Below are 19128 nucleotides of genomic sequence, written 5' to 3' on the forward strand. Positions count from 1 at the left end.
AAATATAGTCCCTTACTACACTCTCTAAATATGGAATTTTTCCTTCAATATTTTATTCAATATAGTTTATTTGGCATTTTTAAAAAAGGAATTTACAAGTAAAATTCATATATGACACAGAATTTCCAGACTAGAGGTGACACAAAATGGCTACCCAAAATCAGAGGATCGAACCTCTTTAAATTATGAGGATTTAAAAAAAAGAAGTAAAAAGAGAATAGGGTGTACATGTACAAAAATGATTATCAATTAACGCAATATACCCCCCCCCCCAACGACAGGTGAGTACAAGGTGTTACGTATCCCCCACTGAGAACAATAAAACAGAATTTGTTCGAATGTTAATAAAATATGTATTTTTGGCTTGTGACACGTCTGTTTTTCACTTCTATTTGATTAACGTGTACTACATGTATAATGGGGAAAATAGTTCTGGAATAACACACGCTTGGTGTGACTATGTCTGCTCTTTCAGCTCTACTGACGTAGATCAGTGACATATCTGTAGTGGCTGTAATCCAAAGTAGAAGAAAATAATTAATATACTTTAAATAATTTATACAAGTTTATTCGAAGAAGCGTCGCATGGAAGTGATCGACGAAGGTCAGATTTCCAGCGACGACCCTACGCCTTTGGATTACAGGTTATTGACCATAGGTTTCAGAGTTTTATTTCTAAAATTTATTTGAGATTAGTCTGCGCGGTAATAATGTTATCGTGTTTCAAATACAGTGTCATTGATAAAGTCAAGCAACGCCATTTCAATGAAATATATAGTAAAATGCACATCTTACTCGAGAAACGCATTACAAAACCATACTCCAAACTTTTAAACGATTCAGAGGAAATTAATTATACTCAACACAATAACAGAGGAGATAATTATGAATCGATTCATAAAAAATAATCAGTATGTGTTCTCGGCCAATTTTTTGCAAAAAAACTTTAAAGATTTAAAAGATTTCTCAAAACCTTATATTTTCATTACGACGTTAGCCCGACGTCATCACTTCCTTACGTCTGAGAACCCAAAAATTGAAATGCATTTATTGACAAGACTAGCTGATTAACACATTTTAGAACTTGTAAATACTAATTAGACATTATTGTGAATGTTATCAAATGCACAAATGCAATTTATGTAAGGCTGTAAAGATACAGAAAATTGCTATTATTTTTATGAAATTCTGAGTCAATCAATGCCAAAACAAAAGTGCCAGGCAACTACTGACATAATAAGTTTGTAATCGTATAAGCCAAAAGAATTTTTTAAAAATTGATCGGTAGTTAAAATTACGGAAGTCATAATTTAAAAAAAAAAACCACCTCGATTTTAATGCATACGGTTCAATTAATTTACTTGTCTATTTAAAACATGATTTTAAATGGAAGAGTTCCAACGCACACTCTTACTTTATAGAACAAAATGTGACAAAGTATGTGACATCTTTAAATTTTCAGCACTTGATATTATAAATGTTTGTATAAACAGTAATAAACTGCATTTAAGCTTTTTGATATATTTCCTTTTAAGCTTCTAAATATCTCATTTGTCATTTTAAAAAAAGCATGTATGAGTTTACTATGATGGTCGACTCTTAACGTCGATTCCTATTGTGACGTCAGCAAACCCGCGAGCTACGTTACGATACATCATGTGTTTTTCTCCAACTCCATTAAAATTGACGTATTTAATATTAAAACATGTTTTTGATAACATTTCAAAGGAGTTACTGTTATAACATATCATTGATTCTGTTAACAAATCTATGTGAATTAAAAAGATACATTACAGTCCGAATGTTTACTTTTGATGTAATAGCTAAATGTAAAGGTCTAGGCTAATACAAGGTATTTGCGACTAAAATGATGCAAATATAAGTAATAAACAACGATTATTTAGAATCATATCGACAAACATTACATTTTTATAAATTTTAAAATAGGCACTCTGAAAAAAACCCATTTTTTTTTAAAGTGCGTTGACTTGGTCCCAAAATTAACGCACTTTGAGGATTTTTATCAAAGTGCGTAATTTTACAAAGTGCGTTGTAACCACTGTATTGAGCAAACCTCCATCTGTCTTCCCCCCCCCCCCCCCCTCCCCCCTAAACCACAGGCCTCTAAATTTCTATCAATAGGCTGTTTAATGTATGGGGAGATACATTTAAATATGATATAATTAATATGATATTTGATATGATATGGTATGATATGATATGATATTTGATATGATATGCTATGTTATGATATATATGATATGATATATATGATATGATATAATGGATACCTTAAAGTTATAAGACAAACAACCTTGATTCTGATTCCTTTCTTTATTTGGCCACTAACATGTTACAGAGCATTCTTGGAAGCACCCGTGGACGGAATTAAACCCCATGAAGTCGTGGGTCATTATTTGACATCCGGGGGGCTTCAGGAGACAGTTCCTGATATTTGGGTCAGCGCAAGAGTTACAGGTAGCGGGGTCTACGTCTGGAATAAAATAATAACCCAGTAAGCATAAGGGGGGGGGGGGGGAGAGAGAGAGAGAGAGAGAGAGAGAGAGAGAGAGAGAGAGAGAGAGAGAGAGAGACGGACAGAGATAGCTGGAGATTATAGAGAGCTGACAATTAAAAAACTATGTAATCATAAAGTTTTGAAAGAATAATCTCTCTCTCTCACACTCTCATTTCTCTCTCTCTCTCTCTCTCTCTCTCTCTCTCTCTCTCTCTCTCTCTCTCTCTCTCACCAGTAAGGCAGGAGGAATAACATCCCAAAAAGCATCCGTTGTGGTCAAAGCGTGTCCCCAGATAGCAACAAGGTTTCCGAGGTTTGGAACACTCATCCAATCCGCTTTGTGTGGGGGTGGGACACTCATTGGATGACCGGAGGGAATCTATTAGATGATCAAAAAGAGGCTAACAGATTCAGAATCGTGCTTCATCGATGTAAAAACAATAGCCCCGCATGGAAAAATCCAAAGCCACAATTTCTTAGTTTTAGTGTGTGTTTTATTACTTTTTCAAACTTTAAATCTTATAAGCATTTTCTAAAGCTAATTTTTTCTCATTTCATATTGGTTCATGACTTTTAATTTTCGATGGATATATTTGATAATTTGAATTATCACATGTTAATTTATCTTTTCCGACATTTTTGTTATAATAATAGATGTATCAATCATCTTTTCTAATATTGAATCTTTTTTAAGTTTTACAACTAAAGTATCGAATACTTTTGTGCGGGGTACGTCAGGTACAATGGTTTTATCTATACCTTACCACTGATACAGTTTAAATTCCGTTACAATTTGATTTATGCTAGATATCTAGATATCTAGATATCGTAGTCATGTAAGTTTCTTACATAGACATTAGATCCATCTAGTCCATCAAATATACTTACCTAAAAATAACTATGATATTTATTTTTTTTTACCGTAAACCATTTTTAAATTAAGAAAGTAATTTTCCAATATATCTTTATAAATATATTCTTTTTATGAAGGAAATCAATGCAAAAAATGGTCTTGACCATAGATCTCTATGAAATTTTGAACATTTTCCATCAACTTTTTTAGTTGGCTCTTAGTCTGTGGGAGGTACATATAGCTTTAAATATGGCCACCACGGTCCAGCGTTCTTAACAGTGTAAACATGAGTGCCATATTTATATCATTATATATGAGTAGATATGTTACATTAAAAGTTAAATATCAAAGATTTCTAAACCTATCTATAACTGTTACAATAGATAAGTTTAGGAATCTTTGATTTTACACTTTAAATGTAACAGATATACCAGCTGTAGAATTCATTCTATAAATAACCATACACACTGACGGTACTTACACACTGACGGTACTTACACACTGACGGTACTTACACACTGACGGTACATACACACTGACGGTACTTACACACTGACGGTACTTACACACTGACGGTACTTACACACTGACGGTACTTACACGCTGACGGTACTTACACACTGACGGTACTTACACACTGACGGTACTTACACACTGACGGTACTTACACGAACTTGCAAACGGGATGAAGAAACAGGCAAGGAGAAAGAAGAACTTCATTGCTGGCGGTCTGTACACGTACATGTTGTGTAGCCAAATGGACGCGCGCAGTTGCGTTTAGAATTTATATCGAGACGCAAACTCCAAGCGCATTCGATCACCGGTAATAAAGTGGTCATGATTCTCCACAAAATCCTCTAAAATTCCGTCGACCAGTTTTGTTTAATTTGAATTTGACGAACAAATTAACAAATTCAAGTGCTTTAACTTGAACGAGCTAATTATAATTTAAAGGTTACACCGATTACCATCTGTTGTTTATTAGCTTTGGTGATTCAGGCCCGAAGCATCGTTTTTAAAAGTTGGGGAGGGGGGGGGGGTAGACTCATCCAAAAAAAATAAAAATTGGAATTTTAAATTTTACAAAATCTTCAAAATCCTAATCCGTGGTGGGGGGGGGGGGGGGGGGGGGATCGGGGGCTGTGTAGTATATCTATATACTACTTCAATTTCACTTCTAAATTCCTTAAATTCATACCAATTTTTTACATAATCCCCAAAAAGTGGGGGGGGGGGGGGCGGCAAGTCCATGGTAATTCAATTTTTTATATGTAAATTAAAAAAAAAGTTGCTTTGAGAAAGAGTGGGAGGCCAGCCCCCCCCCCCCCCCGCACCCCCCGATGCTACGTGCCTGTGATTAGAATTAGTATAGATCTGTTATGAACGCGATAATGACGTCTGACCTTTCAAATTTAGATTGTATCTAGTCCGTTCTCTTTATTACCTACACACGGAGTGAAAAGTTCAGCGTATGATGCCTTAAATCGGTGATTTTGACATGACATTGACCAAGTACTCTAGTCTGTGTCATGTTGTAAAATTTGTATTTACTGCCACCCGGTAAATTCAAAATTTACAACATGACATCTGTCCAAAAATATATATATGCAGTACATTTAGCCGCTTTCTATATAAAAAAAAATCACACAATGTACTTGTGAAAGAAGTGTAATTGTAATGGATTAAAGGTAAAACATTTTAATTATAACTCCATTCACACATTTTCATTTTTCATTCGGTAAAAAAAATCATAGGAATGAAAAGAGATTTTTTTTATGGAGATTTATAAGGGGAAATGTTGACATCTTCACTCGAATTTTCTTGCAAAATTTTTAAACGTTATCATCCGGGTCTATTGCAATGCTAAACCCCATAGACATCATAGTTATTTTTGCCGTGTATTGAAACCTGAGTTAAGAAATCTTGGAAATTTGCCACATGTTTGAATGAGCATCGATTGAGATAATTATGAATATCAAGTAATTAATCAAAATGTGAATTGATGATATCTTTGGACAGATTATAGTATCTTAAAAAATATATCTCTTTTGTTTTTAATCCATCAGAATTCTTCACAATGTGTATAATTTAATGCTTTCGCTTTTCTCATTTAAGGTGGAATAACACATCATCACAAAATGGCTGACGGCTGATCGAAACGACATTTCGTTTTATTAAAAGGATTTTATTGACTGAGACATGTAACTTACTCCATCCACTAAATATGATTCCCTCTTTTTATTTTGGAAATTATTTGGAAGTTTACACCATCAAACTCAACTAGTTTATCATCGGTTTGTTAAAACGCAAACTTTTTCTCAAAGTGCGTTAATTTTGGCCAAAAATTTTGAATTTTTTTGAAAAATTTTGAATTTCTTTTTTTTTTTTTTTAAATTTGAATTATTTTGAAAAAAAATAGTTCAAAGTGCGTAATTTTTTCAAAGTGCGTTGCCACATCAGTTGGAACCTTCAGCAACCTACAGAAAATCGTGGACGCCTTTATCTTAAGTACTGTTGCACATTAACAATAATCAATTTAATTTTCCTTAATCTTCGCGGTTTAAAAAGCGTAAACTGCCCCATACCATTTTATATCGTATAAAACAAATAAATATTAAATTCATTACTTAAATATGTGCACGTATTTAAAAAAGGCGCTCCCTAGCAGAATACAAAAAAATCAAACCTTGTAAGTCCACATACTTTTTTTTTTTTTCTACCTCAAATGCATTTCGTAGATATCGCTCGATCGATCGCGATAATTTGAAAATAGATAGAGCACAAAATGAAAATATTTTCAATTTTTTTAAAGTTTGGCTGTAAAACTGATTTAATTGGATAAAAAAAAAATAAGTTAAATTTGTATAACCTGGTTTGCACGTCACAATGCACCAACGTCAAAAATGTACTAATCCGCTTGACGTTACGTTTGAATTTTGAATAAATTATTATATAATTTTAAAAGTAAAACGCACTCGAAATTGTACAGTAAACTACAGAAAATTAAATTTCAAAAAATGAACTCGATATTTACTCAAGTTATACTCGTATAACCCGGGTCTGACCTTTTAACGCCTCGTGGATTTTAAAGCACAAAACTATATAAAGCGTAACCCGGGTTATACTCGTATAACTTGGGTAGACATTGAGTACATTTCTTAAATAAATGAGTACATAAACGCAAAACCGAAAAATGTGTAAAATGTTATTCCCCAGGTTTGCACAGGATTTCATTTATAGTTTGTTTTAAATTTCATCACTGCAGATATTACAGATGTAAAGAAGGGATATTGCTATACTCTGTCCCAAGTTTCTGCTTCTGATATTCATAAATAACTTACATGTAGAATCAATGCTACATTCACCCAATTAAAAAAGTCAATTTTTCTGTTTTGAAACACCCCTCAAACACTTCAGGTTTCGATACGTATATGGGGATTTTGCAATCAGCGTGAAAGGAACCCGGATGATAATGTTGAAAAATCGTGCAAGGTATGCCGAGTGACTTTGGAATTGCGAATTTCCCATGATTAATAATTTCCTGCAAGAAATGTATTTTTGTTCAATTATTTATTTCAGCAATCGGCATCATTCCTCTCCATCATAGCAAGAATGTCTCACTTAATGAGAAAAACAACAAAACGGTCATGTTAATCTCTCTCTCTCTCTCTCTCTCTCTCTCTCTCTCTCTCTCTCTCTCTCTCTCTCTCTCTCTCTCTCTCTCTCTCTCTCTCTCTCTCCTTTGTACACTTGTAAACGGTTTCGCCCCATCTTAAATTCGCCCGGACACAGTCGTGTTTTAAGAGATAACTCTGTCTTTTTACAATTCACCTAGTCTTGAATTCGCCCGCCGAAAACTAGGGCAAAAGGGAAAAAAATCCGGAGGCGAGTATTTTCTGTATACAGTAGTTTAAAAGATTGAGATTTAAACTGGGACTAAGATAGAGGTCGGATGGATAATTCGACCTAAATCAAACTTGTTCGCAGTTTTACGTGTACACACTGTGGAATACTATTTTTTTTTCATATTTGTTTATAAAACGTACTTGTTGTGATTAAAAAAGAAGAAGAACGTACACAATGTGAGTTTACATGGCTCTTCATTAAATTTGTTGGCTTTAAGGGGGCTATATGGTCGGGGTCGTGTTTTCACTATATTTACCTCCTTAAATGAAGATCTTTGTTTAAAGATATGGGAAAATGGTCAGTTTTTAAGCTAACATATTTGCATTTTTTACTTTCCTAACAAATAGTTTATGGGCCTAAAGTTTAAGGTAGGTCTGATGGCTAATTTGTGGACCATCCAGTCCCCCTAACGATACTTTCAAAATACACCACATAAGTAAAGAAATGAAATTACACCACATAAGTAAAGAAATGAAAATACACAAAATATCTACCAAAATACGCCACATAAGTAAAGAAATGAAAATACACCACATAAGTAAAGAAATGAAGATACACAAAATATCTACCAAAATACACCACATAAGTAAAGAAATGAAAATACACCACATAAGTAAAGAAATGAAAATACACAAAATATGTATCAAAATGCAACCCCAATCTCCTCCACAACAAGTATTTTGTTTAATTAACAACATAACCAGCCATGCATAGTCTGAGTTTACTGGTCATCAATTGCCATTATTCTTGATGGAAAACACATGTAGATTTCTATAACGCACCTCTTCTTGACGCAATTTCTTAAAAATACAGCTATCAGACTGGTAATATTTTTTCTGCTTTTTTTTTCTTTTTAGATTTTATTAATCAGGGGGTCAGGCGCAGTTTTTGTCGGTGGGCTATTTATAGACGAAGTCGTGGGCTGTCTAAATGAAAGTGGTCATTTTCTCCCCTCGCTAATTGACGTTTATGTTCTCACAAAACCCTTGTTCATGGTCACATAACGACACCGACATGTCTAATCTGCATAAGAAAGGGGCACCCCAAAGGAGAAATGTAAGGTTAAATTTGATCGACACATTTTCATATGTTGGTATATATCGCATTTCTTTCACAAGAACATCAATCATGTTCATAATGACTTTAAAAAAATATGGTTTTGATTTTTGCATTGCAAAATTGAGAAGAAGACTTGTTAAATTGTTATAAAAATAACCTTGTTATCACGTTATTTGAAAACAAATATTTAGATTTTCATTGAAATATCTTAAACATGCTTTGTATAGCTTGATTTAATCAACTGTTTGTCGTGTTAAAGACAGCTTACTGAATTCGAAATGTAAAGATACCCTCTAAGAGCCCCGATTACTAATTCCACTAAGTTGGAGCCTTCTATATTATAACGGAAACGCATCAACGTAAATCTTCCCAGATTCTAAATAATAAATCATTCGCTGATTGTTTGCAAATACGTCATAATAATTCCCCCATTTTTTATATTTTCCCTCAAAACTAAGCATAACTTCGGCCTTGTCCGTGCTGTTTGTCTCCATCGAAGTTGAGTCGCGGATGCATCCTTTTCGTATTTCAGAACCATATCTGAAATAAATTTTTTTTTTTCCACAATATTTTTTTTTTAACACTTTTACAACACAAATCTATAAAAGTGAAAGGATCAAAGTAAGTTAAAAACATTATGTGAGCCGTTCAGCCATCATCCGGTTTCAAGTTAACGAGAAGCGGAGTGGGGAGAGTGGGCACCCCTGTCTAACGCCTCAGACCAAGCCACCGTTACTTTCGGACACAACATTAAGGGAGACGGATCGGCCTTAACGCAGCTCGCAGTGAAGGCGATTTTTCGACACTTTCACGGCTTTTAGCCGTACCGACTTTGGATTATTATTTTTTTTTTCGTATTTTTAGTTTATTTTATTTTTTAACATATATTTTACAAACTGTGCTGTTTAGTGTCACTTTATACCAATATAAGATGAGGAATCTGTTATTATTAGCAGTAGCAGGTAAGTTTTTTTTTTTATTTTGAAGGAGTATAATTATTGACGATCAAAAAAAAAGGGTTGTCATGAATTTCAAAACTCAACAGAATTTCTGTAAAATTTAGCCGTTAAATGAGACGTTATATCACAACAAAAAAAAAAAAGAATCAAAAAGAAATACATATTAATGTATTCATTTATTAATTTATTTCTGTTTCAGTGTGCTGTTTAAATATAGGTAAGTTTTTTTTTTTATAATTATCTCATTTCATAAGTTATTAATGATAGGAAAATCATTTTTAATTCATAATCTTGCATGCTATAATTACTGTATTAACATTTTCACTCATCGTCTACTCATTCATTAAGTTAACAGCTCTATTTAATCATAAATTAAAAAAACAAGTATGTCAAAATTTGACTTTTTAGAAGTAGCAGTGAAATCAATTTTAGTTACTTAATTAGTATCCCAAAATAAGTAAAGTGAAGGCATATCAAAAACAAGTAAGTTGCTTTCAAAGAACACGTGTTTTAACAAAAAAAACACATATAGGTAAATTGCCCGCAAGATACACATTTAAACGGATCAATATGTCACTTAATCAATGTTTCCCAAATAAAAAGTTTTGAACGGCACGCTCCCCCCTCCCCTTTTAAAAAAAAAAGACGAGTGTTTAAAATCATAGTTTTGTTTTTCATCAATCAATTTATTACAAGAAATAAAAATATTCTCCAAAGACCGATTGATTGAGAACATAAATGGGCTGACGTAATAATAGAAACTTGCAGCTACGTCGATCGTTTCCTTGCAACACAACACTGTCCCATTAAGGTGAATGTTTACTGCATCACAATGCGCCGTTACGTCACAATGAACGCGCGGCAGTGTTGTTCAGCCGGCCTGCGGCTTATTTTAGGAGAAGCCATTTATCATGGCGACAAAACATTGCCCTTGTGTGCATAAGAAAAGAACAGAAGCACAAGATCGGTGTCAATTCTACTTGTCAAAGTCTTGTTTATGGCTTGCGTCCGCTCAGTATATAATGCGAGCAATGCCGTTGAACTTAGTGATGACCCGTAAATAGGTCCATTGTTACCTCTAAGTCTGTCTCTACGTAAACTGTTAAACATTAATGTTATCTGGATTTAAAGAATGGAGTTTCTTAAAATGTTTTAAAATCTCTGATTAATATATATTCTTTAGTTTATACTAAATTGAAGACATATAATTGTGTCATGGCGAAATAGGAAAAAAAACATACTAAAATAATAATAAAAAAAACAACATTAAAACGCTCACATGTGAAAAAAATGATTGTAGTAGATAAAAAAATGTTTTTCTATGAGTCGAAATTGATGGCAAAAAAATTAAAAAGCAAAGATAAATGAGAATATAAACGGAGGTTCACATGCGTATGAAGGCATGAACTTGACGTACGGACTAGATCGTGATGGCGCTAACCAGCCTTAAAACTAACCCGCCCGATCTGACAGAGAAATGGCTCATTTTCTGACAGATGGCGATAGATGTACAGGAATAATGGCATTCGCAGGGTTTGAAATCCTAACTTTGTTCCGCAAGTGACAATCATAAAAGAATTATTTTTATCTTCTGAACTCTTATCATTTCGTTCATTTTTTTCCTTTCATTTTACCTTGACTTTATCCTATATTTTACTCTCTTTTTCATTTCTTATAATTAAAAAAACATAATTATTTACACAACAGAGGAAATATATCTATAGATATCAAAAGTCTTAATCCTTACCTACTGTGTAATGTAAGAATAAAATGCTTTTTTAATTAACAAAATGGTCATGTAAGGAATTCAATGTACTATTCTATTGCAGGATCATATTCAACGATTTATGTCTGTAAATCAAGTTAAGTAAGACGTTTGAAAACAAGATTTATTTCCTTCAATTCAACATGCGTTCACATCTTGTCAAGCGTTTTTATGACTTCTCGTAAAATGTGACGTCCGGCGAGATTTTTATGATACCGAGGTGATGCCTGGCCCCGGGGGAACCTTATCCACATTTATAAATATATAGCTACAATTATGTGTTAGTACACTCTCACTCGCTTAGATTTGCGCCCACTTTGCCGCTTCAATATGATGTAACCAAAAAGAGAATCCCAAGTGCCTATCTAACGTATGCAAGAAGGCATCAAGGGAAACTTTCATATTAACAAAATATTGATAAGAGTTTATCATAAGTTTCTTTTGTCGCTCGTATCCATGGCTCTCTAGAGAACTTTTTATTTCGCTTTTTCAATCAAAGTTCACTTCAGAACAACGTTTATGACACATTCTAATATAGTTATTGCCGAGATCAAAGAGAAGCCGCGGACATTATTCTATAAATAGTGCCTGTTTGGGAGGGTAACAGTTGAAATTGACACCCCGAGAAAACCATTGTCAACCGACGCGAAGCGGAGGTTGACAATGGTTTTCGAGGGGTGTCAATTTCAACTGTTATCCTACCAAATAGGCACTATTTATTTTGTTATACTGAATGTCTTAATTTTTAAGAAAACTTACCTGCTTTTACAAAGGAATAACGTGAATTCTACGGCTAACCGTACGCACATAATTTTCGCGCATGTAACAATTTTTAATGTTACCCGTTGCTAAGTGCGTTGCTAACGCTGAGGGTAATAGAACGGATTATGAATTGCGTCTAAACCAATCAGATTTCAGTATTTAACATGAAAGTATAACAATCTCCAATATTCCACGAAGGTCGTCAGTAAATTATCGGATCAGAAATACCTATTTCTCTCGTACCGATCATGAAAGTACAACTTCAAACCGTAAAAAGTTTTAAAACCATGTCAATTTCACGTGTAAGTTCCAATCAAAACAATGTGTATTGCCTCAAATATCTATTTTTAAGAGATCAATGCGGCTGTTCCTAGGACCACCCCAGCGCATCCTCACTGCGTGTTTTTACATAAATTATATAACGTGTAGTGATAATAATCGTATTAAATTGCCCTTAAAATATGGAATATGATTCAAAGATATTTCATAAATAAGCGAAGAGTATAAAGAATTCAAAGAAAAATTATGTCGTCTGCATGTGATTCCTTTGATCGATACACAGGTAAACATTGATAACAAAACCGTTGGGGTTACGCGGAACAGCCGTTAAAATGACCTCGATCGTCTCTCTATAGAAGAAACGATCTGTTAAAATACTGGGCTGTTAGTAAAATAGAAATAAAGTTATTGTTATCGTAAATGTTGCAGGATAACCTCCTCGGTCTCGAAATGTTGTTTGAAACATATATTTATGTTTCAAAACAACATTTCTTGACCTCGGAGGTTTTTCTGCAACATTTGCGAAAACTCGTACTTTATTCCTTGATAAAAACAAATTCAACTACTTGTTACATGCAATAAGAAAATTTGTTTAAATTAAAAAAAAAAAAAAACAAAAAAAAAAAAAAAACAAACAAACAAACAATAAACCATTCAACAGAGCGATCCTCATGGTTCTTAGAGCTAGATTGAAAAAGTATATTTAAATATTTTGCAGTTTCTAATATTGTTCTTTTGAGCTTCAGCATAAGACAGAAGTTCACCTCATTGACGATGGGAACAAGGGACATTTATTTCCCTTTATTTCGTAGGCAAATGAAGTACAAATAGTATGTATTTTTTTAAACCAGTAATAATCATGCGACTTCATACACAACCGCGAACATCATACATAAAATAGTTTTTTTCCGAGTGTTTAAATATTACACAGTGGAGCTAACAAAGTAGACAAAATTACGCGATCTACAATTCTACGACCCCCTCCCCCTTGCAAGTCTTTAGAGGACTAATGGTTAAAAGCAGGATGGGGTGGGAAGTAGTGGCAAATGATGGTAATGGTTATTTATTGTCTGTCAAAAGGCCAATGGTCGAGGTCGAAGTTAAAAATAAATTTTATGGGTTGTAAAAGCAAAGAACGTACCGACCGATTTAGTACCATTCGTGGTCAATTGATTTGAAGATAACCACGCAGACAGTTTTATTTGAAAACATGAACGATACTGCTCATAGGTTCTGGAAGAACCTTTATATTTATATTGTCTAAATATAGGCTACACTTAAAAGCCAAGAAAAACAATGAACCAAAAAAGTCCGGTTCTCGCGAGTTCCGGGTGTTCGTAAAGTGTTTATACACAGTGATTTAATTGTCAGTATAGCCGATGATGAATAATATCTATATTCATCTTGAATTTTGACTTAATTTCAATCATACCATCATCTATATTTATTTCAAAAAGAATAGTCACTATAAAAAAGCGAGCATCTCTTTTAATGTCGGTGCTGGCCCGATACAAATCTTTGAGTTTAAACACAATGGACGTTTAAAAGAGTCTTTTTGGAACATTTGCTTGTCAATCACAATTACATCCGGTAACTTGCGCACGCATTAGGTAATTTAGTTTTTTTTTTATTTCTACCCACTCCTATAAATACAAAGCCATGCAGTTGATTTTCTATTTCTGTTTTAAAGAATATTAAAAAAAAACAATTAAGAAAAAAAATCAGACACAGTAAATACGAAAATTAACAAAAAGAACAATAACAAAAGATATAGTTCATCATTTTAACACTGTACCGTACAAGCTTATATTTTTTTTAAAAAATGGTAAGCTAGCAATGTAGCCATCATAAAGATGTCTACACCATTGGTTTAATTTTCTGAATCGATTAATTATTAATAGAAAGAACAGTTGGGCACTAGAATTGTGTTTTGGGTGGGATGAAGGGGGGGGGGGGGTGTCTCAATTAAAAATGGTGAATCTAGAGTGGGAATCTAGTCGGCAATGGCATAACTCATAAATTGTGATTTAATCATTCTGTATTATTTACTGTAAATACTTTAAATTTAAAAAAAAAAATAGAACCATTGGTACTGTTTTGTAGCAATCGTATTTTCTCGGGCCTTTCCGGCAAGCTCGGAAAAAATAGCTTGGTAGGTCTAGTTAAGAAAATATAGCTTTTATTATAATTTAAGAAATTACTTGGCGTTACTTTTGGCATTTAAAACAAAATACAAAATTTCACATCATGTGCAGTTGATAAAACGAAATTGACATGGTACAGTGTATCTACAGTTGTATTCCCAGAATGCCCTACCTTGAAGTCGAGCATGCGTATTTCAGTAAAAAAGACTAACGTAGATGCCAGCGTTCGAGAGCGTTAGCAGTTAACCACTGTGTAATGTGTGAGTTCTCGCGCTTCCGCGGGATATTATCTAGTCAGTTATAATGCGACAGTGCTGCCAAGTGTTATGAAGTAATTTAATGCATTGACGCTGAGATGCAAACGTTTATTTTTTACAGTAACGCGGCGGTAGAATTTACTTCTTTCTATATAACTCTAAGGCACCGTAGACTATTCTGCAACTTCATAATTTCAATTAACACTATTTTAATCAAGCACAATTTAAAAATATATATATGCCAACAGTTCAAGTAGGTATAAAGTAAAATAACATTGATTTGTGAGACAACGGTCAGCAATTTTTTTTCTCTATGAGGAATATAGTAAATTGCATTGCGTCATTCATAAAAAAAACCCAATGATTCAGTAAAGTTATATTTAACATTATTTGTGCTTGTTAAGGGGAAGGGGTTAAAACTCTATAGCAGCATTGTGCATTGAGTAAAAGGTAAAAGAGCAAAGGTTCAGTTGGACTATTTTCAGGGATATATTGAAAACCTTTATAGCTATATTTCCATACAAGGTCACCGTCCCTGAAGCATAGGGCACCGCTAGGCAGAGCTAGGGATCATATAACTTTCGCACACCTAATGCCTGCAATTTGTGGTCAGGGGGCCGCGATCTTTGGTAGCGTGAAGCATAAAGTCCCCACTAAATTAAGGGAGAGGTTCTTGTTTATCTCACCCATATCGACGGATTCTTTTGTATTGGAAGAGGTTTATGTAGGAGTACAATCAGCTGTACTAGATACTAGTGAAACACAACCTTACACACATAGAGATAAATAGATAAAATTAATATATGCATAAAATAGATAGATAAATAAAAATGATTACATGTTGATAAAATCAATAAATATATATCAAATAAAAAATGTAAAAATAAAAAATGTAAAAAAAAATGTATAAATAAATGTATAGATAAATGAATAAATAAATGTATAAATAAATGTATAAATAAATAAATAAGTAAATAAACAGACTTAATAAAAATAAAAAAAAAACAAGTAACTTGAATAAATGATGGTGATTCAGTGTTAATAGTCATCATTTTCGTATGCATTGAAATATTCGCCCTCGTTTTATTTCTGCTTCTTTCGCCCGTGTTGTCAGCGGGCGGATTTGAAACTGAGCGAATTCCCTTGTCTTAAATCATTTCTTTTTAACACGGGGCGAAAATAAACCTGTATACAATATAAGGAAATCTTAGGATACATGACATTTGTTCAGTTGGAAATATATAGTGATATAAAATCCTTCAAGATTTACATACGACTTCAATTGAAACTAGGATACGGTAAACACTGTTGATCTAGAAAATCGTTTTAGTTCATTTTGAATATTTGACTGCTGTTCCCATGAATACAGTTTGTAATATCAGCTGAGAAAAAGCATAAAGTAGATTAAAGTTGAGTGAAAACTGACGCTTTAATGATATGGATATTTTTTCTTGTATAGATCGTTACCTACCATTGTATTGTACCAAATGAATCTACTAATAAAGTCAAAGCATGCGTTGGTAATGAAACTGACCGCAATATTTGTTTATATGAAGAAAAGTGGGCGTGGCGATGTCGTAAAATTTCCCGTCTGTTTTACGGTAATGGAGGACATGTAAAGGTGTTTGTTTCATCATAACATAGATTTCACGCCATAAAACGCATATGTGACCGAATATCGCTGATGTCAACGGTGCAATTAATATTGCTTATAATGTGATTAACAAAACTATTAAAGCAATTAACAAATGTCGATAACCGCAATGTGTTTGTACAATCCATGACCTGTGTGATCTCGGACATCGACATACACATCGAACACAAACCAACGCAATTTCGTCACCACATATTGTAGGGTGTCTTTATTGGCGAGAGTGACATGTTTACACAAATGTGGCGAATCATTTACTATGCCAAAAACCTAATTATAAAAACCGTGGACTCATTAGAATTTCTGGGGGCCAATTTTCGTGGATTATAGGTTTGTTGCTAACTCGTATGGATGTATTTTCGTGGATGCGTCGGTTTTCAGTTTCAGTAGGAAAACTTAATCTGTTGTAATTAGTTTTCGTCGAGGAAATAAATTCGTGGTTGAAGAGTAACTACGAATGCAACGAAAACTAAACCACCACGAACTCAATTGATTCCCCAGTAACTGCAAAAGAAATTAAATTTTGCAAATTCAATATAATAGCACTCGTAAGATAAAGGATATGAAATAAATAAATGGTTTTTTTTTTTAATTTAAATGCATTTTCAAAAGAAAGATGTAAGGTATAATTAATTGGTTATATATTATTACTAGTTGATAAATTTAATATAGTAAATTTTTTTGGCTAACTAAATATTTCATGAAAACAAATCGTTCATATACTGTGAAATCATTAGAATTCGAGGTGGCTCAATTTTTGTGGAATTCGTGGGTAGCCCTCACCCACGGATTGACATCCTCCACGAAAACTAATTATAAAATATTAAGTTTTCTTACGGAAACTGAAAACCGACGCATCCACGAAATTACATCCCCACGAATAAGCAAAAATCCAAGAATCCACGAAAATTGGCCACCACGAAATTTAATGATTCCACAGTATTATAAGTTATAATTAGACTATATTAGATTATGGTCGTAAAGTTAAAAACGAAACGAATTTCGAACAGAAATTTAGAAACTTTCACTTTGCTCTGAGTCAGATATCTGTACTCCTGTCTTTAACTGACTCCGTCAAGATAATTGCGGTATTGCTCTCGTTCAAGGTAAATTATACTTCGAATAAGTTTTAGTAGCTTAAGAGTTTTAAGACGTAAATGAAACGATTGACGCTACGTCATATTTCACCAAAATATGTTATTTTGCCTTGCAAAAAGCAGTACTGCAGTTATCATGGAAGGATTTATAGATAATATGCAAAATACTTGATACAAGATTGGTTTATTCGATTTTTTAGTAGTACGTCCTAACCGTTGAAACATAAAATGGCCATTGGTATGCCTTTCACAAATTTAAACCCATTTTCTTTCTTTGTAGTTTTAGGTCAGACAAAATCCAAGTTAAACAACATTAAATGGCAGGCAAACCTTGGAGGTGCCGGAATAGGTAAGTCCTAGTCTATTAATAGAACTGGCTTTTGTGACGTCATAACTAGATCTTGTCCGTTTGAATGGAATTCCTCAGTTGCTGGAACAGAAACAGAAATAGCGAGCAAAGAATAAAGCACCAATCGTATAACAATGTAATCAGATACCCTTGTCTTTCCTCTAGTATGGATTTACCTTGATATCGGCTATATATAATTGGCCATTTGTGTCTTAGTACATGATGTTTATTGATGATATTTGAATTTTGGTCCCATCAGTGTACACAATATGATATGTAATATCTTAATACGAAAAGAAAGAAAAGACATATGTGGTAAAAGTCATTTTTCAATACCCTTCTACTACCATTCATGAATCAGTAAAATCAATCTTAAAATGAAACAACAATAGTTTAAATCTTACAAATGTTTCTGTTAATTAAGCGTTAGTTTTCGAACTAACCTCTGCGGTATTGTTTTGATTTAAACCATTGTTTTTTTCTTTATTTTCTCTTATTTTCTTATTTTCTGGGCTAGCTGGTCGACAAATTAACCTTATATTTTTGGAAATTATTTGTTGAGCTCTTTGCTTTCATTTATTAAAGAAAAAATATAAATATTTAATATTTGAGATTTGAATAGTTTGCTATATCTTTATACATAAATCACCGTCTTAAGGAGATTGAAAAAAGTATATAAAAAGGCTGCGACCACGCAGCCTCTTTAAGAAATAAGTACTGTAAACCAACTTTTTTTCGCGGCGACATTATTTCGCGACTTACTGGATACAATCTTGTTTGCGATGACTAATTTTTCGGAGTAAGCATTTTACAGACCAAGGGCTGGTTTGTGGCAAGAAATATTCGCGACGAACAGGCTCTCGTGAACTTCGCAAATATTTCTCGCTCGCGAATAAAAGTTGGTCTACAGTATTGTTTTCTTATAACAAAGACCATTACTGTTTTGAGCCTATGCCTTTACGACACCCGTGCACATTAACTATGTATTTGCATGGTTAAAACGATTTAATACGCTCTAACAAAAGTTGAAATTGATAATAAGAAGAACATATGGCTTTTTTCTTCATTGCATACAAAAAATGACAACACTTTTTGTAAAGAGAAAAACACCATTGACAAAGACTGAAGTGATTCTGTGAAGATACATGTTGTTTCCATTCATTGTTTTTGTTGATGTCAGTGCAAAACGAGAACGAGAAGTGTTGCCATTTTTTGTGAGAAATTTGATTGGGTTCGCTTTACCCTTAACAGACTGACAACAGTAACAAAACATATGCAGTCTTGTCGACTCTTTTTCATGCAAAAGTTACTACCCTTTTTTATTACAATTGATTCAATATATTTTTTAATTCTAAACTTGACTGCCTGTGTTTCTAACAAAGCTCTGTGGAACGATATGCTTTTGGAGGACCAGGAATTTTTTTCATATAGATGTTAATAATTAGTAGATGTATCTAACCATTTAAAAATGAAACTTTTTTTTCGGAAAATCGTTTTTTGTTTTAATTCTTTAAAAGACCTGGACTCAA

The 19128-nt window shown here is 33.4% G+C and overlaps 1 protein-coding gene and 1 long non-coding RNA gene across 4 annotated transcripts in view; one reads left to right on the forward strand and one right to left on the reverse strand.

Moving 5' to 3' along the window:
* Positions 1 to 2324: 2324 nt before the first annotated feature.
* On the reverse strand, positions 2325 to 4187 carry LOC128172240 (uncharacterized). Its single transcript, XR_008242217.1, has 3 exons — positions 4040 to 4187; positions 2751 to 2897; positions 2325 to 2494 (listed from the first exon to the last, which is right to left on the reverse strand). It is a non-coding gene; the product is annotated as an uncharacterized LOC128172240 (long non-coding RNA).
* A 4865-nt stretch (positions 4188 to 9052) lies between these two features.
* The window catches only part of LOC128172215 (PE-PGRS family protein PE_PGRS16-like), a 41374-nt gene continuing 31298 nt past the window's right edge, over positions 9053 to 19128 (forward strand). For 2 of the 3 annotated variants that reach the window (XM_052837999.1, XM_052838001.1), the window contains exons 1-3: positions 9075 to 9298; positions 9495 to 9512; positions 17531 to 17599. In XM_052837999.1, the coding sequence (XP_052693959.1) occupies positions 9268 to 9298; positions 9495 to 9512; positions 17531 to 17599 (118 nt within the window). In that variant the 5' untranslated portion in view covers positions 9075 to 9267. Of the gene's footprint in view, positions 9299 to 9494; positions 9513 to 17530; positions 17600 to 19128 lie in introns of all 3 variants that reach the window. The other variant, XM_052837998.1, reaches the window with a different exon arrangement.

The sequence above is a fragment of the Crassostrea angulata genome, chromosome 2 (genome assembly GCF_025612915.1).
Source record: "Crassostrea angulata isolate pt1a10 chromosome 2, ASM2561291v2, whole genome shotgun sequence".
Taxonomy (NCBI): Eukaryota; Metazoa; Mollusca; class Bivalvia; order Ostreida; family Ostreidae; genus Magallana; species Magallana angulata.